The following is a 24,744-nucleotide window of genomic DNA, read 5'->3' on the forward strand; positions in this document are numbered from 1 at the left end:
CATAGGATTATACCCTTAATTACAAGAGAATAGACAAGCTATTTGGAATCTTTGTCCAATCTTTTTCACCATCTTTTCAAACTTTTTTCTAACATGATGATTGGAAACATAATTTGTTTTTCAAAAGAACAAGTTTAGAGTTCTCAGGATCGTGATTAAAGCATAGACCTGAACAAAAGTGCCCCAGAGAAGGTGGGTACATGTTAGCCACTCCTGGCTTGGTCTATATCCTTGAAAGTGGAAAACTATTTTTGTTGTATATAGCTGCTCTTGGCCTGCTTTTAGGGAAGCAATCTTCAAAATGTTCTTTGTAATTAAACAGATTATAGTTTTAGTTTCAGTCAGAATGAATTGGGAATATAGTCTTTTCTTCTGAAACGATGACTAAGCTTTTGTGGTTCGTTCAGATTAGTTTTGGATGTGTCTCCTATTTCCTCCCCCATTCCCCAAAAGTTAATAAAATCATTTAAACTTGATTTTATTGGCCAGCTTGGTCTCCATTCTGATTGCATGCTTGAAACTAACACACCCTGGTTACTTTGAATATTTAGGGAGTGATCCTAAGTGACTCAAGATCCAAACAGACTCAATTAGGAATATTGCTTTTTTGGCAAAGTTGGAAAAGACAGGGCATGTGGATGGTGGGGGTGAATGGATCTAGCATGCAACTGGTAAATGTCCATTGTGTGGTTAAACTTAAAACATAAAGCATAACCAGATGATTGGTATATCTTTCAGGTCTGCAAGTTAAGAACCACATTTTTGTCAATGAGAGCATCAGGGAGGTTGAGCAAAACGGAATTCATTTAAAATGTTGCCAAACCATTAATTCTCTTTGCAAACTTCCCAGTGGTGTCACTGCTGTAGCAGGTGATTACTAATGAATTCAATTACCTGAAAATCAGGGCTAGAATAGTAGCCTGCACTTGGTTGCAGCTGGTGTTATCTCCTAAGTCTGCAGTCCTCTACACATTTACTTGGACTAAGTCCCATTGAATTCAATGGGAGTTACTTCTGAGTAAAACACGCTAAAGCTGTATGTTATTAGGGGCAGGCCTACATGCGTGCTTTCCCCTGGGCAGCTGCCATAGTGCTGTAGCGGAGGGATGGTCTGAAAGTAGATCTCCAGATGTTTTGGATTTCAGCTCCCCACATTCCTGACCATTGGCCAGGCTGGCAGGGGCTTCTGGGAGTTGACGTCTAAAACATCTGCCCACCCCTGCCGTAGTTGTGTGTTAGAGGAACAAATCAGCACCATAGTGCCTGCAAATCTCTACTCTATTTTCTGAGCCAGAAGAGTGTGCACAGCTGCCATAGTTTTGCATTGTTTTCTTTATTAAGAAAACAGAGCACAACATATTATCTCGCTGACTTTGTCTTATCTGTTTTCTGCCCTAATGAAGTGAGAAATGTGCAGTCATCTTTGTGTTTCTTTATAATGCTGTTCAGTCCAAATTTTAAATAGATGGAAGTGGAACAGACTTGAAGGACAGTACTGTGAATATAGCTGATGTTTTTGTCATGTTCAAATTCTATTCAGTTGTAAGGCTAGGATTTTTATGTGTGATGTAAGAAAGAGTTTTCTTAGGAAAAAAACATGCACACTGAATGAATATTCTTGTATCTAAAAAATGAACTACATTTTGCTTCAAACATACTACCTATAGTCATTATATTCTGAGCTGTGTCAAAACTCATTATAAAGTTTTCACAAAGCAAAATTATTATGTATTTGAGGGTTTAGGACCAATTTACGCATGGCCTATTGCATGAACCCCCATCTTCCCATCATAGCATGTGACATTTCAGCTATATCATCGCCTCCTTGCATTGGCCATGCTGGCTGGGGATGGTGGGAGTTGAAGCCCCACACATCTTGAGTGTGCCAGATTGAGGAATGCTGCAATAGACTCTAAAATGTTCTATAGTAAGCATTTACTATCAGAAGTTCTACTGTAGCATGTGTATAATCTCAATAATGTGTAAATTTTGTATGTCTGATGATTCCAAATTCAACTCTATTTGTAGTGTTATCAAACCTATTCTGAAACATTATTTCTTTACATACTTGTCTCCCCTACAGTGTAGGAATCATGTTCTCATTGACAAAAAGCAGGAAGCTGGAGCAAAAGCTAAAGGACTCTATGTCATCCCCAACTAATAATTTGCTTCGAAGTGCTCCTAGTGGAATCATTGCTTTTTGTGTTGTAGAGGAGGATTTCTATTGGATCTACATTTCTAAAAATCAGGGCTGGAAAAATAGCAAGCATCTGGTTGCGTGGGTGCCTAAAAAAATCATGCCAGTGCATGTGGATTTGAAATATTTTGTCATCTCTTCTGAAAGTTGATAAAGACAGAAAATTGCCTTCTAACATTTCAATTACTTGGAGCCAAGCTTGTGCTTAGGTTACTTGTGTATAAAATTATAAATCTTGAATGCCCCAGCCTCTGTGGTCAGCTTCTAACAATACAAGACCCTTCATTATCAAAACGCTTTCAGTGTATTGTGGCCCGTCTAGGTAATTGTCTGCCACAACAAGTGGAGCACAAGGGTCCAAGATACATCATGTACCTGGAGAGCAAGAAATAAGTCAATAAAACAAAGTCAGATCACTTGTTAAAATTATTCAGTTTAGTAACTCTTCATTGCATGACAGCAGGAGCTATGGGAGAGTTACTAGGAGCTCTGGATAATATAATTAGTAGGATGCTGAATGAGGGAAAACTGCTTGTTATTTTTTTTTATTTTTTTATTTTTTGCAGTTTCCTGACCGAGCTTCACAGTTGATTTTTCAGTGCCTGTAACTTCCCATTGGAAACATCGTGTAGAGTTGATTGGCCTTCCCCAAGCTGGTGCTCTCCAGATGGTGTGGACTAAATTCGCGTAATCCCTGACTAGTGGCCATGCTGTCTGGGGCTGATGGGAGTTTCGTCCAAAATATCTGGCGGGCACCACATTGGGGAAGGCTGGTATAGATTCTCAGTTATAAGATTTATCAGCTGTTGAGTATTAAGTGTTCACAGTATTCTTTTTTCAAACAAAACATTTGTTAGACCTCTTATTAAATTCCTTAACTCTTATTACTCATCAACAAACTTCTGTATATTGTCTGTGAATTGCAATGTAGACAAATAGTATATTAAAGGAAGCACCTAAGTTTCATTTTGCTGGTCATAAATTGTAAGTCAGATTTTGAATATAACATGTACCACTAGTACACAGAATTAATCATGTCAGCTACACAGAAGCATTTGGATATAATGACCCGGTTCGCACATAACAGGCAACTATGTTTTTTTAATGCATGGTTAGTTGGGGCTGTGTGGGAGCGAGCAAGTGCGCTGTCCTCCTACCGTTCACTGCTTCCACTTTGTTTCCGTGATGTGCAAACCTGGGTTTCTGGTTTGTTGAGGGAGAAACAACCCAGAGTTTTAACGCGTGGTTTTTTGTTGGGTTAAAACTCTGGATTGTTTCTCCTTCAACAACCCAGAGTTCCAGGTTCGTATGACACAGAACACAACCCAGGAACAGGGTTTCCTGGATTGTGTCTGGATTCCAAAACAATAACACATGGGTAAAAAGCCCATGGGCTGTCCTTAAATCCAAATTGGACTACTAGTGTCTGTAAACTACCAGCATGAACCTAACATGTTCACTTGGAAGCAAGTCTCACCAAATTCAATAGGGCTTCCCGGTGAGGTAAGTGTGCATATGTTTGCTGACTTAGTCAATTTTATAGGTTGGATTATTTTTTCCATGTATTTTCAAATGTGTTTTTCTACATGCAAAACAGTACCTAGTATTGGAACCTATATATGTCAGAATATAAACTACTTCTGTTATCTATCTAGGTTTCTATACTATGCCTGTCAATGCAGCATAAGTGATGTCTCATGAATTAGGGAGACAGCTAATAGAGGTATAGTATATGCCTTTATTTCATTATTTATGTTTTTTCCAATTATATGTTCTTAGGAAATAGCTTGAAAAATCCCAGTATTTCATATGACTATTTAGTTTGCTTCAAATACTCTATTGCAGTCTACCTTAAGATTAAGATAATTAATTCAGAATACGCATTTCCCAAGTTGAAAAATGTTTTCTTAAAAAAAAAAAAAGCAAAGCAAAGAATAAATTTTGTGCTTCTGTAGGCTGGCTTCATGTTCCAACTATTTTCTCAGTTGAAATGAATTCATTCAAAAGCTGATAATATCCTGATTTCATGGCTAAGCCTTAACATTCTCTGCATTGACTACCCACCTTGGTTTACTCTTGGTTTTCCAGGTACCTTATACTTTTATGTGTGTTTTTTAAAACCATGTCTTCAAATATACCAGGGGAGAAATGTAAACTCCTAGTGTTTTTTCCAAATGGCCAAAGTGCTTCAGGTACTTTCAGTAATATTGAAACAGCTCTGCAAAGTGATCTGATGCTGTTGTGCCCATATTACAAGTAGTGGCCGAGAGGGTGGGCTGAGCTGATTATGGCTTGCTTAAGACCACACAGTGAATTCATAGTCTAGTTAGTTTTGAACCAGAGATACCTGGCTTTTATGGAACTTGCGGCGCTACACAACATACCTTCTTAGCTGCCCATTTAAGGTGCCCACCTCTCAAATATTGACTCTCCCCTTTGAGCTGAGGCCAACTGTTTTCCTATTTTCACCTTCATAAAGCTTATTTTCTTAAATATTGAGGTCGAAGAAGATATTTATGCAAGTTGAAGGTTCGCATACTTCATTGTAAATATTTATTTATTAGATTTATATACCACTTACCATATCTAAAAATATCTCTAAGCAGTTTACAAAACAAATGTTAAAGTACATAATAAATTAAAAAAACATTTACATAAAACATTGATAAAACATGAAAACCAAATACTCACAACACTATAATTAATAAACAAACTGGGCAGCACAATTAATACGGGAAGATCTGAATAAAGAAATGGGTCCTTAACTGGTGCTTGAAACACACCACAGTTGGTACCTCCCGAATACCAAGAGGGAGGGCATTCTATAAGGTGAGCGCCACCACAGAGAAGGCCCACTTTTGGGTTGCCACAAGATTGTTATCTGCATGTCACAGTATAACCAGCAAGGCCTCCTCCAGTGATCTTAATGATCGCACCGGTCTATATCGGGGAAGGCACTCTGCCAGATAATCTGGTCCCAGGTTGTTCAGTATTGGCTGACCTTAATAAAGATTGTATTTTACTAATCTTATTCTTGGCTCATGTCAGGAATTGGTACATAACTGAGGCAGGGCCTCTAATGTTCCCTTCAGAACCTTCTCAGAACCTTTGAGAAAGGCTGACCTTGCAGCCTTTCGCAGATAAAAGATTAACTTTTCACCTGTCAGATCCAGCACAACCCATGACTGACCACATTTCTCAGACTGACTTTCTCAGCTGGGTTGCGTTGCTGGATATTGCCTGCTGCCTGAATGCTGAGTTTCACACTTGCACTATAGCTTCTTCACCTGAGCTGAAATAAGCTTGGACAGTTCACTGAATTCCGGGACTGCAAAAGGATTCTCTCCTTTTCAAATAGTGTCGCTTCGTTAGATTAAGGCTGGGCATGTGCCCTGCCAAAAAGCTTGACCAACTGACCAGTCTAATATAGTCAAATATTTTTATAATGTTATTACAGAAACAAACTTTGATGTGCTAGTTCTTTAATTAGCTCAATCATAATTTCAAACTTAAATTTTCATTCTGTTTTGTGCTAAAATTTTAAAAGCACTGTGAATTTTAGTGAGAATCTTGAAGAGGATTCATTTGCAAAAGAAAAAAAGACAATAATGAAATTCCCATTACATCTGAAATGCTTGTAAGTTTCATAAAGGAAGTCACCTTTGCATAGGATGCTGTTCCATATTTCATGAGAGTTAAGAATAGGCAGTTGTAAAACCTCAAGAGATAAGGACTAGACAAAACATTTCCAGTTTCTAGGTGCATCAGAACACAACACATTCAGGTGACCAGATGCCTGAGATTGTTTTACAATTTCAGGTGTACCTAATGTAGAAAGAAAGCATTATAGTTATCTGTATGTGTAAACTTGAAATCATTGAAGCACAACAGCTAAAGATGGAAATAGTACATGCACATAAATGTTGATGCTTCATGGATAATGAAAAACTTGATAAGAGAAGTGATCACAGTACAGCTGAACTAGATCACAGTCTGATTTGAACAATTTCTGGAAGGACAGCTGTGTTAGTCTGTTATAGCAAAAACAACCTTTAAGGACTGACAAATTTATTATGATATAAGCTTTTGGGGACTAGATTCCACTTCATGTGATGAAGTTATGATGATCCATAGAAACTTATACCACGGTACATTTATTAGTCTTCAAGGTGCTCTAAGATTGTTTCTGTTTAATTTGACTAACATTTTTTTCTTGCTTGCTGAAATAGTAGTGGATCAGCCAACATCCATGATTAAATATCATCTAGAAATCTTTGTATTTTTTGTACTAAAACACTTTGATGGCTGCGAATAGGACTAATAGCTTCTGATCATAATGGTTTGTTCTATGGAGAGGCTTTTTTAAAAAAAGTTTTTATGTAGAGTAACTTCAAATACTGAGCTATTATCACTGGTGGCAACCATAATGCTGAGGATCTCTGAGTTGCAATTAAGAGCTCGAGAGTGGGCTTCCTTTCCCTCTCTCAAACAAATGTTCCCTTTCTGCTTTAACTAAGATTAAGAAATACATGACACCAGTGTTAACTGTGGTTAATACTAATGGGGTTTCACTAAGACTTGCTGACATCCTTCATATTCTATTTCAAATTCTGCTTGAGTGGATTCTATGTTAGCATTAACTATGGTTAATGTAGGTACTGGTGTACACCTGAAAGGCAATTAAGAGCATCTGTGTGTGTGCATAGGGGAGGGGGGTTGTGGGAGGGAGCCATCTCCCATGGATAAGAAATCGCCAGTGTCATTTCTACAGTGGTATTATGGCATTATATAGCTGTTAGTTTAGAAGTTAATTCAGAGTGATATTGACTTCTGTATAAGAAAGCTGTTTGAATTACCAGTACAGATTCTTACCTTTTTGTAGAAGCTGTGGGAGCTGACATAGCCCTGAATAAGTTACTCAGTAATGTCCAGTTGTTATTGGGAGTGGGATGGGTAGGGGAAGTTTATATCGATTCTGGGAGGATAGTACCTAGCTTTCGAGTCCTTCCCAGCATTTTATTGATTAACTTATATCTCACTTTTTTCCTAAAGAGCTTAAGGCAGTGTATATGGTTCTTCCCCCTGCCCCCTTTTTTATCTTCACAACAATCATGTGAGGTAGGTTAGGCTGAGAGTGTGTGACTGTCCCAAGGTCATCCAGTGAACTGAGATGGGCATTTGAACCTGGATCTCCTCAGTCCTAGTCTAACGTTCTAACCACTATACTACACTGGCTCTCAAATGAAGTATTTAATTCATTTTAAAACCTGTTTTATTTTAGTATACACATATCCACTTGATCATGAATTTTCTGTCCTATTCAGCAAGAATAGCTTTTCTAACAGGAGTAAAGTTGTCACAATTTACAAATGCAGTCTGTCTACTCAGAAGTAAGTCCCATTGACTGGATTTGGATGACACGCTGTGGGTGCCAGGTTGCATATCCAACCCCTGCTTGGGGATTGTTGCATCATGCAAATGTGGTGAGTGTTGGTTATGCAAGGCTTAAACAACCTTCGCATAACCCTAAAATGGACCTTGGGTTATGTGAGGATAGTTTAACCCTTACATAACCCACACGTGCTGGGTTCACATGATGTGACAACCCTCAAGCGGGGGTTGCATATTCAAAATGGCAGCTGCACACACCTCAGCCTCACTGTGGATTAAATAACCCATCTTGGGCTGTTGTATTGTGTGAACAGCCCCGTTGAGTTCAGTGGGACTTATTCCCAGGTAAATAAATGTCCATAGGATTGCAGACTTTGTATTGATTTTTCACATTTAAGATCCACTGTTGTATGTATTTTCTAGCAGTCACAGCCTAGCTACTGCCATTTCAGGACTACAGTCTGAAAGTACTGGAGCTAATAGTGCAGGTTCATAAAAATGATAAGAATGTTGTTCCTTTTTGTCTCTACAGACTTGAAAGAACATATGTAAATTGAAAATGAATTGGCTCTTCAAAGTCTAGTTACTGTAACAAGTAACATTGAAGTAAACATAGCTACACTGTATTAAGATTAATGTTACAACTTCAAAAATGTTACATCACAGATTTTTGGCTTGTATATTTTGGGCATTTGTGATATTATAGGTTTCTGAAATAGAAAATGATTTTAAGAAGTTTCTCTTTTTATATTGCTAGAATGATCTTAAAAAATAACACTCTCCACAATCCAGAGAGCTCTGTGAGAGAAGTCCAAGGGTTTGTGGTCAGCTAGTAGGATTTGTGTAAGCAATCCCTCTCCCCACCGTGCTTCATCACACTGCTCTTGGAACACCACTAAGTTTTCAGAAATCCTTCACAATACTTCCTAGATATACCTGAAGTACACAGTGACCTGGTTCACATGACATGACAGTCTACTGTGGCTTAAGTTACCCATGGGTTATCATGTAGCAGCTTCCATGGGTAAATTAACACACAGTGGGCTGTTGTGACGTGCAAACAGGCCCAGTTATTGGAATTCCTGATTAACAGCAAAATCCTAAACATGTTTACTCAGAAGTACATTCTGCTGGGTTCAGTGGGGTTTACTCCCAAGTAAATGAGAATACTGTATAGGATTGCAGTCTGATTCTCCAGGCATCTAAGAGAATATTCTAATTTTGACATTTTTTTTCTGTATTTTGTATACCTTTGAATGGTGTGATCTGAGCACAAGGGAATTATGTGGATTGTTTAGGCGTGTGCACAGTTTGGGGAGGGGGACGTTCTTCATTTAGAAACTTCCTATACAGAACTAGTAAACTGCTGCCTTTAAATTCCCCTGGATTAAAAAAAACTTCTAGAATTTGATGCTTGGAAGGAATCTTAAAAGCAGAGATGACACCAGTGTGAATGTACTGCTCTTTCCTTCAGTTAAAAATGTCTTGTTCCAAATACTGAAGTTGCTTTTTTAATTTTTCACTTCAAAGGGGACAATGTTTTGGATTTTGTAGAAGCATCTTCTGAAAAGAAAATTCTAGAAAATATTGGCTGCATCCATGGATGGTACACATGCCCTCTTCTGAACTGTGGCCTAGCTGTTTCTGCTCTTTTAGTGTTTGTCTGACTATTTAGTTAAAAGCAACATGTACTTGATCAGCATGACTATCTTTATTGTTGGACCTTCCTGTATACTTTGTATCACTAACCGCTTGTGATGTTTTATGGCAGAAATGTTCATCCTTAATAGGGCTGGGAAGTATATGATAGACATGTCCTGATTTGCGAGGGGAAAAAACAGCCCATGGGTTATGGGCGATTTGTTAACCATGACAACAACCCGCCCTCACCGTGTTTGCACATTATGATAAGCAGTAGTGACTGCCCGCCACAGCTTGAATATTCAGAATTACTACCAGCATGCACCACAACCCACCGTGGCTTAAATTAGCCATGGTGGGCTGAAGGAATCGTGCAAACCAGCCTTCTTAGAACTTACAGTGCTGTGGGCTGCTTAATCATGTATTTGAAGTTTATTTGCAGGTGTTACAGTATCTGTTTATCGAGATACAGAATATACATTTTATAAATTATGTTGAACATCCTTGGCAAGAAATGAATGATGGGATTAATCCTACTTTTCCTTTTGTCTGTCTAGCTATGTAGGAAATCTTTCCAGAGACGTGACTGAGGTACTTATACTTCAGTTATTCAGCCAAATTGGACCATGCAAAAGCTGTAAAATGATAACAGAGGTAAGACACTATTAGCCTAGGTCATATCAAATATAGCTGCTGCTTGAAACATCCCTGCTAGAAGTGCAACATTTACAGTACAATCCTACACATGTCTATTCAGAAGTAAGCCCTAGTGAGTTCAGTGGGTAAGTGCATGTAGGACTGCAGTCTTAGTCAATTAATTGATCTAACTGCAAGTCTTTAGAGCAACTAAAAAGGTGGCTCTTAAACAGTTAATACATCTTAAGAAAGGGAATTATTTTTAATATAAGTGCTTATATAAAAACTGCTAATGGCAAATGCCATTTCCCCTTCTATCCCAACCAGGAGGGAATGCCTGTGCCTGTTATAACATACACACGTCATATAAACACAATATATGTACATTCTTTTCTGCCAAACAATTGTTTATGTGTTCGCAAATGATCTATTTAATCCATTTAAATATATATAATTAATAACTAAAAATTATTGACTTGGATCAGGTGACACCCCTACTTTCTGATAGAAGAAACTTAAGAATTCAGACAAACTGTCTTTAATTCTTGGAAACTATAGATGTTGGTCATTGCAAAGAATAGCAGTTACATTGCATATATGCTTGCTGGGCATCCTTATTTGAAGCAACCATGAAGAGGAATTTGGAAGCTTTCATTTCTGTGTTTTTTTTTTAATTAATGGTGGTTTGTCATGTCATGCAAACTTGACAAACTGGTTAATCTTAACTATGGTTTGTTTGAAACAAGACAACTTCAAACCATGGACTATGAAGCTGTCTTGTTTCAGTGAACAATAGATAAGATTGCACTTTAGGGTTCAGATGACACACTAAATTGCAGTTAATCTAAGATAGAAGCAGAAACTTCTGATCTTGTAGCTGTGCTGCAGAAGGAAGCAGGGAGTGCAGAAATCCAGGGAAGACTGGGCTGGTTCCTGTCATGATAAACCACGGCTTATTGTGAAACCGAATACAGCCAATATCTCTTGTACCTTATTGACACGCATAACTATCTTGCTTTCAGTGACTGCATAACTTCACAAGCAGAGCGCCAGTATTGTCTAGCAGAAAGAATACTGAACTTGATCTGACCCTGGGATTTATTGAGTGGTTTTAAGCAAATTGTACTTTCTTAGTTCAAGACCATAAAATTAAAAAGACCTGTCTCCCTAAATGTAACTGAAAAGCTGAATAGGATAATGATTTTAAAGCAAGTTGCATAAACAGCTACATAAATGATAGTACTGATTTTTGTACTGTTGATTTCCCCTCCTGCTTTTTGCCATTACTAAATACTGATCGTGTAACAATATAAGGACACTTGAAAAGAGTGAAGGATCAAAGTTAGGCTCTTTTGAAGTGCCAAGAGAGCAGGGCTCCAAAAGTCTAGGGGGTGCATGTCATTCCTATATTGTATCCTTTCTGTCTTTTTTTACTTCAAAGAGAGGCTTTCTCTTAAACACGACAGCATAATTTCTTGTATATTGATGGACCATTCTACTGTTGTCCCAAGTAACTTTTTCTGGATTGTATATTAATAAGTGCCTTGAAACCACAATGGACACAATCCAGTGAACGTTACTTGCACTCATGTCCTATTAAAAACAAGGAATGGGAATTAGTCTCAGTCAACCTTTGTTATCTTGTACCCCATTGTGTGTCTGATACTTTGGTGTCAGTGAGCTTTACCCTTCTGAGCAATATGAGAAGTCTACTTCAGTTTACTGTGTCCATGGAGTAGAAATTATTTGTGAACCTTATAGTTCGAAATTCTCCAAGCAGTGTGGAGTTATTGTCTGGTATCTGTACTATAGATGTTAATGGCAGAGGCTGAGGAATCACACTTTTCACATTGGCAATTCGCTTAGCAGTCACACTTTTGGTGAATTAATTCTATACTGCATTTTGTATTCTAAAACTTCTCAGTAATACAATTATAGTCATATATAATCTTATAACTAGTCATATCTTTGGTTTTAATTAATAACTTCCCCAAAATTTCTCTAAGGGGCATCGTCACATTGTTATCATGTCTCTCTCCACCACTGTTCCGCTTCTAACCTGTAAGACGGGTGGGCAACCTGTCGCCCTTCAGATGTTTGGGCCTACAATTCCTATCTGCCCTAGCCAACATAGCCAATGGTGAGGGATGATGGGAGTTGTAGACCAAAACATCTGGAGGAATGCAAGTTGCCCACCCCTGCCATAAGGTTTTAAGAACCACCAATATTGAATAGGATAGGGAAAGATTTATTTCAGATTTCCCCATAATAAATATTCAGGAATATTATTTCAAACCAAGGTCCAAGTTTCATATCTTTCCCTTTAACATTTTGTTTTGTTCTAAATTCTGTGTATTTAAATGTATAACATGTTTTTCCAGTTTGTCCTTTATTGATTATACTTTTTCAGTAAATATTGGACAGGAAAGAATAAAAATAAAGTGGCTTGAACTTTTATTTCTAGAATTTAGCAATATAATATGTGTTAATCCCTTTGGTTTATCTATTTCCTTCCACTTAACTGATATTACTTAGTACATTTCAACAATTATTTTTAATTTTTGCTGTAACGTATTGATACAAGCAAGGATATACATGACCTTATTCCAGATTGATTTTTTTTTAATGTTAGTTACAAAAGAATTCCTGTCTGGGATTTGTGTTCTATTGTCAAAAAATTACTAAGAAAGAAGCAACAGACATATTCAAAGTTAATTTGACATTTGGACCACAACCTTGCTGCATGTTCAGGGTTACTGGCTGGGGAAGGAAAAAGCCCTTCATGCTCATGTGGAATTTTCTGTGTTACTGACAACTGGAAAATTTTGGTTAGGCGCACGACTTCCCTCTACTGAGTGTATATGTGTGGCGCGCACACTATCCATGACTCATATTTGAGAATTGTTTTTTTAAGATTATATGAAGGAATGGGTAAAATATAAAACCTATACATACATAACCCAATCGAGTAAAGATGATCTTCATCCCAAAACAGGTGTTTGTGCATAGGTCTCTTCTAGATCCAGTCCTATGTATCAAAAGGTAAAAAAAAATATCCGGCATCCCATGCTGTGCATTTGGTGCCCTTTTGTTGGACTGGTGCCACATTTCTGTTCACCAAATAGGAGGCTGGCAGTATCAATCATGACAAGTGTACCAATCAGGCATCTGCATGTGGGTGACTGGTTGTTACACCTCCCCCTCCTAGCAGTTGATCCAGTTACACCTCCTTTCCTTTCTACCCCCAAAGCAGGTGATCAGCGATGTGTCTGCTAACAGTGCTGTCTGTTTAGAAGAGAGCTCCATATGTGCAGCACTGAGCCTGTAGACTGTTGCTACATGCTCATCTCTAGATTGAGGTCACAACTGCAATTTTGTGAATGTTACTACTTAAACTATTAGTGTGACAGAGTGGACAAAAATTAGGCTATTTTATAAGCATTTATAGTAATTTCTAGCTTTAAGTAATATATTTTCCTGGATTTTCTTCTCAGCAACCCGATAGCAGAAGGGTCAACTCTTCTGTTGGATTTTCTGTTTTGCAGCATACAAGCAATGACCCTTATTGCTTTGTGGAATTTTATGAACACAGGGATGCAGCTGCTGCATTAGCTGCTATGAATGGGAGAAAAATTTTGGGAAAGGTACGTTGCAACAAAAGAATGACATGTAGCAAATGAAGTGAATAGGTTAATTATGATTCATGGCAACCATTTTTGACCCTGTTCTTAGTTAGAAGTACCTTGAAAATTAGTATTTCCATAAAGAGAAAACAAACTTGTTGATGGAAGTAAGCCTACATTGTGTCTTGGTTGATATATGCGTTCTACAATTATGTTGGTACTGATGTTTTTCTTAATTTCAGGAGGTAAAAGTTAACTGGGCAACAACACCAAGTAGCCAGAAAAAAGATACATCAAGTAAGTAATGTTAGTACTCTGAAACAAGTCTACCAAAATAATCTATAATGGTATAATTGAGCTCACAAACATATGGCGTAAAATCCAATGTAAGTTCTACCTAAAGTAGACCCCTTGTAATAAATGGGACTTAAGTTAGTCATGTTTCTCATGCATTTTGATTTTATAAAGTAGTTGAGTTACTTCACATTGATAGGGTGCAGTTCATTTGCCAAATAGCCTGCTTGGCTGAAGAAGTCTAATTTACTGGTTAAATGCAGTTGTGAATTTAAACAGAGGATTGTTTGCATCCTAATCATGTCCTTAAAGTAAGGACATTTAGCTCCTGACAATGCAAGAGAGCTAAATTATGGAATAACAGCAGTGTAATTAGTTTATGTTTTCCCCCAGATCACTTCCATGTGTTTGTGGGAGATTTAAGTCCAGAAATAACAACAGAAGACATCAAGTCAGCATTTGCTCCTTTTGGTAAAATATCGTAAGTACCATAGTTTGTACCTTAAATGATCAATACAGAACAAGTCATAATACAAGATTGTTCTTCTCTTAAAATTAGTGTCCTCCACTTTGCTCAATTTACTTAAAAGTTTTCCTGATAATGGGCAATGGGTGGTATAGAGTGATTGGGGGGGAGGGGATTGCATCATATTGTCCCACACAAACTCGAATAAAGTCTTTGCATCAAATCTGTTGAAAGCTGTGTGCTTTTAACGCTTGCTATGTGTTTGGGGGTTTTATGTTGTTGGCAAATAAGAAAATGATGTTGGTTCTTGGGGTTCATTCAGAGGTGTGTGTTGGAAGCATCAAGGTATCTTACATATCTGGTAATTATGTAGGTAGTGTTGGACTGCAGACAAATTATGTAAGATAGTGTAGCAAGCTATAAAACCTAGTTGTGTATATGTATTATTTTGAAAAGTAGTGGCATTATATTTAGGGTTCTTGAATTTGGAAATTAAAGCTAACACCTTCTGGTAAGTTAAGTACAGCAACTTTTGTTGTAGTGGTGCACAGAGTGTGCCAGTCCGAAAATACATTTGCTCTGTATACAGTAGGAACTTGGGATTAGATTTTCAAATATCCATATCTTTTTTAATGAACATTTTAAACATTGTAAGTGTTCCTGTAAGTGCTATAGCATGTCTGTCTCTCTTTTGTTGCATAATCTAGCTTCTTCAAAGATTTTCTCCTATTGTTTCCTTTGTCCTTTTAACAACACGAAAACAAAACCTCAACATCTTGTGTTACTTTACAGGAATATATTTCTGCTAAAAACATATTTTCTCTACACTCTGTACATATTTTCAAATGATACATAAATCTTATTTTGTCTTATTTTGTTTACTTTGCTTTTTATCTCAATGTGGTAAGTAGTACTGTTTGCGAGCCAATATAAAAAGGTTTAATACAGGTTGCTATTTCTCAATCTTTATTTATACCTGAGACCTGCAGTTTTTCTAAAGTCCAAGTCACAATTAAAAGTAATAGCATTCTGATTATTTTGCAGAATTGCTCATAAGAATGGACAGGATCTTGAAGCTAACTGCAAGGAACTGTGCACACTGGAACTCAGTTGTAGATTTTTTTCTCATTTCTATTTATTCTTATTATACATTATTTATATATACATAGTATTTACATTTTAACATTCTATATTCAGTGCAGTTCTATATTTCCAATCATTTTAACTTACTCACTAAAATTTATGTGTAAAATTTGTTGTTTTCGTACTGGTGTGCTTAGCATTGTTGTTAGTTTTATTCTCCTTTCTTAAATTTCTGAAAATGTCAATTTTTCAAAATTTACAGCTGCCCAAACTCCAAAATGATGGTAGAGAATTGACCAAGAAAAATAAAGAAATCTGTTAACAGGCCATGTATGCCTTTTAATTCCTATTTTTTTCCTCTTTTTCAATTTTTTAATATTTCATATTTTATATCACTAGGCAGAGGGCATTTATTTAGAAAATGCATGGTAAAATAGTTAGAAATGTTACAGTAATTTATAGAACAGTGAACCTTAGAGGACCCTAGCCAATAGAGTATTAGAAAAGGAAACTTTGTTCCTTTTAAAATTTCAAATTTGAACATTTTAGTTATAGAAAGTGCAGGTTATATGGTTAGGTTGCATGTTTATTACATGTTATTTTTTGTCCTACTGCTTTTTTCTAACAGGTAAAGAAGAATTAGGGAGAGTTTAGGAATGGTTATAGTTATAGGGGCTACTGAGTTTATAATAGGGAAAATTATGCTCACAATACAGTGTGTGTGGTTCCTTTTAGTTTTTATTTTGAAAAACTTTAATGTTTTCCTCATATAACTGTGCTTCTCTTCCCAGGGATGCACGAGTAGTTAAAGATATGGCAACAGGAAAATCAAAAGGATATGGCTTTGTATCGTTTTATAATAAACTGGTGAGTTAACAAAAACGGTTAATCAGTAGTTAACATTCTCTGGGTCTGATGTATTACGATAATAATGCATTTGTGATATATTACAAACATGTAAATCCTTCCTGGATAACATTGCGAATCCATCTTCTATAACCCTTTGGTGTTGAAGTTTGTAACGGGCAAATTCCACATTCTTGTATTCTTGTAGAGGTGTGGTGTAGGGAGATGGTGCTTTTGGATGAGAGATGAAAAATATGCCGCTTTCAGACTTTACTAGTAATTTGAGTATCTCGGATAGTGTGTTGTATTCAACAGAGTAATTCTGTGAATGGAAGATACTTCTGCTTGTGTAAGGAGTATATCCCTGATTTTCGTGGACTCCCTTCTTTCTGCGCCCCCTTCCATGTTGTATCCTATGCCATTCCAGCGGATCCCCCAGTCATCAGTAGCAACTTCTCAGGGGATATAAGGGGCTGCAGTGGGAGTGTGGAGACTGAAAAGCCCCAATCCATGAGTGGAACTCAGCTCAAGATTTGTTTAGATCCATGCATACAACTTTAGTAGTCTGCCTGCCGAGCAAGTACCTTGATACCCCCATCAGTAAATGAGATATAGATATCTACTGATTTATCTACTGATTTACTATATCTAGTAAATAATTAGATGTAGATACATACTGATGGTTAAAGTACGTGAAGTGGCAAAAAATTCTCCAGTACCAGGTTTTTCTGGTAATCATAGCATCTTGTACTGTGTATATACTAAGTTTCAGGTTTCTAATTATTTGGAAGCAACTAAAAACTTGAATCCCATTGTTAGTTTTGTTTGTTACATTTCAACCCCATATTTCTATTAAAAATGCCCAGAGCTGCTAAGAAAAATGAAATCCACAACAGAAAATAACCAATCCATATATTAATCAAGGTTGTTGTGTGTATACAATCTACAGGCCAATCACACAAAAACTACGGAATGATATACATTCAGATAATTTTCTATTGACTCAGAGTGCTGGTTTCCATTTATGTGTATTAATAGTGGCAGCCAAAAAGTAGCTGTTTTTTTTTTTTTTAAATAAGGCCTGGTATTTGTTAGCAGAAATTTTCAGAAAAACTAAAACACCTTCCCAGGTAAGGTTCAAGCACAAATGAACACTTTACATAAACTACTGTAAAAAGTACATTGAAAAATTACGTGAGTCAGATTTTTCTAGTTCCTCAGATCGCCATGGATATTGAATGTTTATTTCTTTTATTATAAAAGCTTATACCTATTTCACTGAAAGGGAACTCAAGGCAGTGAACAAACAAAGTCAACGATATTTCAAACAAATGACATGTTCCTAAAACAGCAGATTAACCATAAAGGCTAAAAAACACTCGAGCTATTACAAATTTTAACTGACCAACTTCTTAGAGTGCCAAGTTTTTGCATTCCACCTACAACACTGCAGTGATAGGGCTTGACAAATTTATGTTGGCAGAACATTTACAAGGTGGGTGCAGCCACAGAGAAGGCTCTAGGCATTGTGGCTATCCATCTAGCTTCATGAGGCCAGGGGATGTGAAGTAGTTCCCCACCTGAAAGCATGTGGAAAAGAATAAATGGAAGAACGTTGTCCTTTTAAGTACCCAGGTCTGAAGCTGTTTATGGCTTTAAAGGTTAACGCCAGCAACTTGAGTCGAGCCCAGAAACAAACTCAATTAAAATAGACATAACATGGTCAAAATGCCTAGCTCCCAACAGTAACCTAACTTTTCAAGGGCAGCCCCATGTAGAGCTCATTTGTTGTTTATTCAGTCAGTCACTTCCGAGTCTTTGACTTCATGGAGCAGCCCACGCCAGAGCTTCCTGTCAGCCGTCGCCACCCCCAGCTCCCCCAAGGTCGAGTCCGTCACCTCCAGAATATCATCCATCCATCTTGCCCTTGGTCGGCCCCTCTTCCTTTTGCCTTCCACTTCCCCTAGCATCATCATCTTCTCCAGGGTATCCTGTCTTCTCATTATGTGGCCAAAGTACTTCAGTTTTGCCTTTAATATCATTCCCTCAAGTGAGCAGTCTGGCTTTATTTCCTGGAGTATGGACTGGTTTGATCTTGCAGTCCAAGGCACTCTCAGAATTTTCCTCCAGGACCACAGTTCAAAAGCATCTATCTTCCTTCGTTCAGGCTTCCTTACAGTCCAGCTCTCGCAGCCATAGGTTACTAGTAGAGCTCATTACTGTAGTCTAATCCAGAGGTGACTAGGACATGAATTACTGTGACAAAGAATGTCTTTGTCAGTAATGGTAGTAGCTGGAGAGCCAGCTAGAGCTGGAAAAAGATGTTTCTCACAAACAATACCACCCCCAAACTAGCCCTTTCAAAGGGATGCAATCCCATCCAAGGAAGGTGGGCACATCTGTACTCCAATCTCATCCAAGGCAATACTGCATCTACCAACAGTACTTCCATCATGTCAAGATTACATTTCAGTTTGTTTTGCCCCATCCAGTTCCTTGTGGCTGTCAGACAACTTTTCAGTGCTTTTACTGCTTCCCTAAGATCAGGTGAAAATGAGAGATAGAGCCAGGTATCATCTAAATATTGATAACCTTGCCCTGCAGTTTCATCTAGATGTCGAATTACATGGTGTACAAGTTGGAATCCTATGGAACCCCATAGGTCACTAGCCAAGAGGAGGAGCTGTGGTCCCTCAGCTCCACCTGCTGTGTCCTGTCTGTCAGGAATGAATTGAAGCAGCTCAGTACTGCACTGCTAGTCCCCATCCCCTTAAGATGGTCCAGAAGGATACCATGGTTGATGGTACTGAACAGTGCTGAAAAGTCCGTGAGAATCAACAGGGTTGCACTCCCCCATAGGGCCACCAGCGCAATTTCTGTCCCAAATCTAATCCAAAAGCCAGAATGGAAACGATATAAATAATCAGTTTCATCCAGAAATCCCTGAAGTTGTGATACTATCACTCATTCACATGCTTTGCCCAGGACATATATATTTGAAACTGGGGAATAGTTATTTGGGTCCAAAGAATCCAAATGATTTTTTTCATAGAGGCTATACCACTACTCTTTGTGTAATTACTTCTGTAGTGCATGAAGCAGTCTTTTTTTTTTTTTTTAAAGGTGTTCCTAGCAAGGTAAGTCCAAAGTAGAGGATGAAATTGACAAGGGCATTATTATTATTACTATTATATTTATATCCCACCTTTTTCCCCATACTGGGACTCAAGGCAGCTTTACAACATTAAAACGTTTACAGTTAAAACCAATACATAGAAGTATACAAAAGTTAAAAATATAATTAAATCATTACTAATATTAAAATTGTATAGAATATCAAATTGTTAAAAGACAAGAAATATAACCATCCATCTGTCATATTCTCACAGGTCCACACTAGCTATCCCCAAAGGCATGCCAGAACAAAAAAGTTTTTGCCTGCCTGCAGAAACATACCAAGGAGGGTGCCACTCTTACCTCCCTGGGAAGGGAATTCCAGGGCCTTGGGGCAGCCACTGAGAAGGCCTTGTCCCACGTCCCCACCAGCGAGCCTGTGATGGTGGCAGGATTGCGAGAAAGGCTCCTCATGAAGATGTCAGGGCATGAGCAGGCTCATAGGGGAGAATACGTTCTTTCAGATAACCTGGACCCAAGCTGTATAGGGCTTTATAGGTCATGACCAGCACTTTGAATTTTGACTGGAAACAGACTGGGGGCCAGTGGAGCTGTTTTAGCAGGGGAGTTGTTTGCTCCCTATGGCCAGCCCCAGTTACCAGTCTGGCAGCAGCTCTTTGAACCAGCTGAAGTTTCCGAACACTCTTCAGAGGCAGCCTCTCGTAGAGCGCATTACAATAATCTAAACAGGCTCTAACTAAGGCATGTGTCACTATGGCCAAGTCAGACATCTCAAGGAACGGGTGCTGCTGGTGCACTAGCTTTAACTGTGCAAATGCACTCCTGACCACTGCTGGAACCTGGGCATCCAGGCTCAGGGCTGAATCCAGAAATTCACCCAAGCTGCGAACCAGTGTCTTCAGGGGGAGTGTAACCCCATCCAGCACAAGCTGAATCCCTATTCCCTGATCTGTCTTTCGACTGACTAGGAGTACTTCTGTCTTGTCTGGATTAAGCCTCAATTTGTTTGCCCTCATCCAGTCCATTACTGCTGACAGACACCAATTTAGTACTGCAACAGCTTCCTTGGAATTTGATGGAAAGGAAAAGTAGAGTTAGGTATCATCAGCATACTGGTGACACTGAACCCCAAAACTTTCGACAGCCTCTCCCAATGGTTTCATGTATATGTTAAATAGCATGGGGGACAAAACAGAACCCTGAGGAACTCTATGGGCCAATGGCCAGGGAGTGGAACAGAAGTCTTGCAGCACTACCTTCTGGGTCCTCCCCTCCAAAAAGGAATAGAGCCACTGTAAAACAGTGCTTCCAAGTCTCATCCCAGAGAGGCGGCCCAGAAGGATACCATGGTTGATAGTATTGAAAGCCATTAAGGGGTCCAGCAGAGGACCACATTGACACATGGGGGATATCACTAGGCTGGCCTAAATAGTGGACAGGCAGTCCTGCACACTTGCGCAGTCCCCCCAATTTTTTTTAAACAAATGCATTACTGTGTTCATAAGGGCTTAGAAAATTACATGCATTTGGCAATCTGATGCAGGAAGCAGGGGCATTTCCCTTGTGAGCTGACAACCCCAGCAGATCAATTGCAGAAAGGTTGCTGGTGTAGGGAATGAGGAAACAAGGATTTCTGCTGCAAGGGTGCCTGGAATACATGTTGAGAGCATGCAGGAGGACTAAGGGGGAAACAGCACACAGCAAGCTGCAGTGCACCCGATCATCTGTCCGGAGTAACGTGGATTATCAAGCGAACAACCAACCCATGGTGGCTTATTTTCAGGGTGGCTTAGCATGACTTAGTGATGCATGTGGGGGCAAAAAATCCCAACTTCAAGTATAGCCTGATGGGATCTGAGCTAGCCGTGACTGACCAGGAAAGAGCTCATGAAGATGTCAACCCAGTGTGCAGCCACTGTAAAAAAGACAAACTCCATGTGAGGCATAATTAGAAAAGGGTTTGAGAATAAAACTGCCAACATCGTACAGCCCCTATACAAATCTATGGTGCGAGCACACTTGGAATACTGTGTACAGTTCTGGTCACCACACCTAAAAAAAGATATTGTAGAGCTGGAAAAAGTGCAGAAAAGGGCAATAATCAAGGGCTGGAGCATCTCCCCTATGAGGGAAGGTTACTACAGCTGGGATTGTTTGGCGTGGAAAAGAAGGAGGGTAAGGGGAGACATGATAGAGGTCTACAGAATTACGCATGGTGTAGTGCATGTGGATAGGGAGACATTTTTCTCCCTCTCTCAAAATTCTAGAACCCGGGGCCATCCTATGAAGCTGATTGGTAAGAGATACAGGACAGATAAAAGGGAGTACTTCTTCACAAGGCGCATAATTAAACTATGGAATTTGCTACCGCAGGAAGTAGTGATGGCCCCCAGTTTGGATGGCTTTAAAAGGGGAATAGACAAATTCCTGGAGGAAAAGGCTATCAATGGCTTCTAGTCTTAATGGCTATGTGCTACCTCCAGTATCAGAGGCAGTGAGCCTATGTACACCAGTTGCTGGGGAACATGAGTGGGAGGGTGCTGTTGTGGTCATGCCCTGCTTGTGGGTTCCTGGTTGACAGCTGGCTGGCCACTGTGTGAACAGAATGCTGGACTAGTTGGACCCTTAGTCTGATCCAGTATGGCTCTTCTTATGTTCTTATGGCTTGTGAGCTCACTCAATGAGTTCGCTGCAGAGAGAAATTTGGCGGAGAGATCAAGAGTTTACCTTCCGTGAAATAGGTTTCTGTTGGTGTTTTAAGCTGTGGGTTCAAATAAATTGTTTTTTGTGTTGGGGCTCAGGATCCACCTTTTCCTTATATTCAGTCTTTTGGGTAGGTCACTTGTCCTTTGTGACTAATTAAATTAGAAAATCATGGGTAATCTGGATCCATAAATTATTAAAATATAGAAAGGGGCGACGGTAGGGAAGCTAACAGAACATATGCGTTATGCTTCTAATTTCAACATGGCTTATTCTCAAAAGGTTATCTTTCTGATCTGTATGTACTGAAAACCAAACCTGTGTTTTTCTGTCAGGATGCAGAAAATGCAATTGTGCATATGGGAGGCCAGTGGTTAGGAGGTCGTCAAATCAGAACTAACTGGGCAACACGGAAGCCACCTGCTCCAAAAAGTACACAAGAAAGTAAGTATATTGATGGGGGTGCGCAGGGATGAAATTTCAGTCCTGTATTGTTTAATGCGAATCTGAAATAACGTAAGACCTACGTATTGGATCAGTTCAGATATAACAATAAGCCAGAATTCTTTAGAACAAGCAGTTGTATAGGTACACACTGCTCAATCACTCCTGCTTGGTTTCTTCTGCAAGCAGGAGTGGCAAAACAAGCCAGGCACACACTATCCGTGGTTGGTTTTGCATGATGTCCAAACTGGGAAATCAGGCTTCTTGCTCTCCTCACAAGCCAGAGTCATAAGCCAAAGTGTTCAGAGTGCTTACCAGGTAAGTATTATACAAAAGTTTGTGGTTTGTATAACTGTATGGTTTGTAACTTTATAGTTGGAAGATAAAGTTTAGTGAAAAGACCTCTTCTGAATTCTTACATTCAAATCAATAACTGTAAAATAGTTTGATTTGGATTGTGTACTAGCAAAACTCCAGCTTAAGGAAAAAAAAGAGGAGTAAAGATGGGTTCTTCACCTGTTGTGAAGAACACATACACACAATGGAGGGAGTGAAGTTTAATTAATTAGCATTTGTATAGGCCCAGTTTGCACGTAATGACAACCCATAGATTGTTTAAGCCTTGGATTGTCAGGGCTGTGAGCACCATTTCCACTTTGAATCAGCTTTCATCAACAACCCAGGAACGACCACCTTCCTGGGTTGTTTGAAGCAGTGTCTGAACCCAGGACTCTGTGGTTTTGGGGACAAATAACCCAGAGTTTGAACCCATGGTTTGTTGGGTTAAAACTCTGGGTTGCTTGTCTCTCAACGAACCAGAGTTCCATGTTCGGATGTCACATCAAATAACTCAGGAACAGGGCAAGGAAAGCTGGTTCAAAGCAGAAGTGGAAAGCCTCATTTGTCAAACTTTTATCAGCATTCAGTCATATCAATAGGGATCTTCTCCCATCTTGTCACCATTCACTAGTCTAGATGCTATATGGTTTCCATACCGAAGGGGGACTATATCTTTTTGGTTGAAATCGAGGATAATAAATTATCTGTTCTGCTTTATGTAGAATACACAGTGCTATTGGTAAGAATTAGCTAGGGTTCCAAAGACTGCTACAAAAGTGTAGTGATTACTGATGGCAAGAACAAACCATGGCTTCTAATTTGGGTTGTTTCTCCCTCAACAACCCAGGGTTCCAGGTTCACACGTCACAGTCAGGAGCTAGCATGCTCAGTCCTACATGCTCCCATACAACCAATGGTTAACAAACTGTGGGGTGTTTAATTGTGCAAACCAGGTCACTGAGTGTCAAGAAAATCCAGAAGCAAGTCTAGTCATAATCTTTCTTTCTTTTTTTGAAGTAATGTCTGAAGAAAGTATCTGTTGGAACTGAATATCTTTAGCTTGAAGCAAGCATATATTTTGCTCTCCTTCCAGTCAGTCAAATCTGTGGTAACCCGGGGACACTTTCAGAATATCAGACATTATTATCCACTGTGTCACATAAGTAACTGAAGAGATGCCACAATATGTTCTACATTGTTATATATATTAAAGCCTTAGTTGAGAGCTGCGTTGGCTACTTCATCAAATATAGATTTTAAAAACTGTATTATTGGAGGCAGATGGATGGATGATATTCTGGAGGTGACAGACTCGACCTTGGGGGAGTTGGGGGTGGCGACAGCCGACAGGAAGCTCTGGCATGGGCTGGTCCATGAAGTCACAAAGAGTTGGAAGCGACTGAGCGAATAGACAACAACAATTATTGGAGGCACAGTTATGCCTCCATGGTAGATAAGGCGATTAGTCAAAAAAGGTTTCTGCCATGTTAAATGAAAATCAGGGGGGTGGGTTATTCTAACCTTAATAAAATCGAAAGGGTTTCACCAGTCTTCCTGGAAATCGCACGTGCCAAACAGAAATGACTATTTTACATAACCTGAAAAATTGAGGAAGATTTGTTAAGACTGAGGGAGAAAGGAAAGTTAACAGAAAAAATAAAATACATGCTCGGTCACGCTGTTTTGGCACTGAAAACATGTATTGGCGGCCATTTGTGTCCATCATTTGCCCCAAAGCAAGAAGCTATAGATGAAAACCATATATGTTTTCCTATACCCTTTCTATTGTAGTTGGTGGAATGGAATTTCTTTTTTTTAAATTAAATGTACTTATTTTTTAAATAATTTTTATTGGTATCATGAATCCGTTTGAGATTCATAAGCTGGCACTCGGAATGTTGCGGGGGCGGGGGAATAACTGCCATGTAGAGAAAAAGCAGCAGCAG

At 38.9% G+C, this 24,744-nt stretch overlaps 1 protein-coding gene across 5 annotated transcripts in view; it reads left to right on the plus strand.

The window, feature by feature from the left end:
• The window catches only part of TIAL1 (TIA1 cytotoxic granule associated RNA binding protein like 1), a 42,572-nt gene that overhangs the window by 2,558 nt on the left and 15,270 nt on the right, over positions 1-24,744 (plus strand). For 2 of the 5 annotated variants that reach the window (XM_084846076.1, XM_084846077.1), the window contains exons 2-7: positions 9,787-9,883; positions 13,411-13,509; positions 13,731-13,785; positions 14,176-14,263; positions 16,123-16,198; positions 22,351-22,459. In XM_084846076.1, coding sequence (XP_084702202.1) covers positions 9,787-9,883; positions 13,411-13,509; positions 13,731-13,785; positions 14,176-14,263; positions 16,123-16,198; positions 22,351-22,459 — 524 coding nt within the window. Of the gene's footprint in view, positions 1-3,852; positions 3,921-9,786; positions 9,884-13,359; positions 13,510-13,730; positions 13,786-14,175; positions 14,264-16,122; positions 16,199-22,350; positions 22,460-24,744 lie in introns of all 5 variants that reach the window. The other 3 variants (XM_084846078.1, XM_084846079.1, XM_084846075.1) reach the window with 3 other exon arrangements.

The sequence above is a fragment of the Heloderma suspectum genome, chromosome 3 (assembly GCF_057233095.1).
Source record: "Heloderma suspectum isolate Gila_16-S chromosome 3, 16-S_ref, whole genome shotgun sequence".
Lineage (NCBI taxonomy): Eukaryota > Metazoa > Chordata > Lepidosauria > Squamata > Helodermatidae > Heloderma > Heloderma suspectum.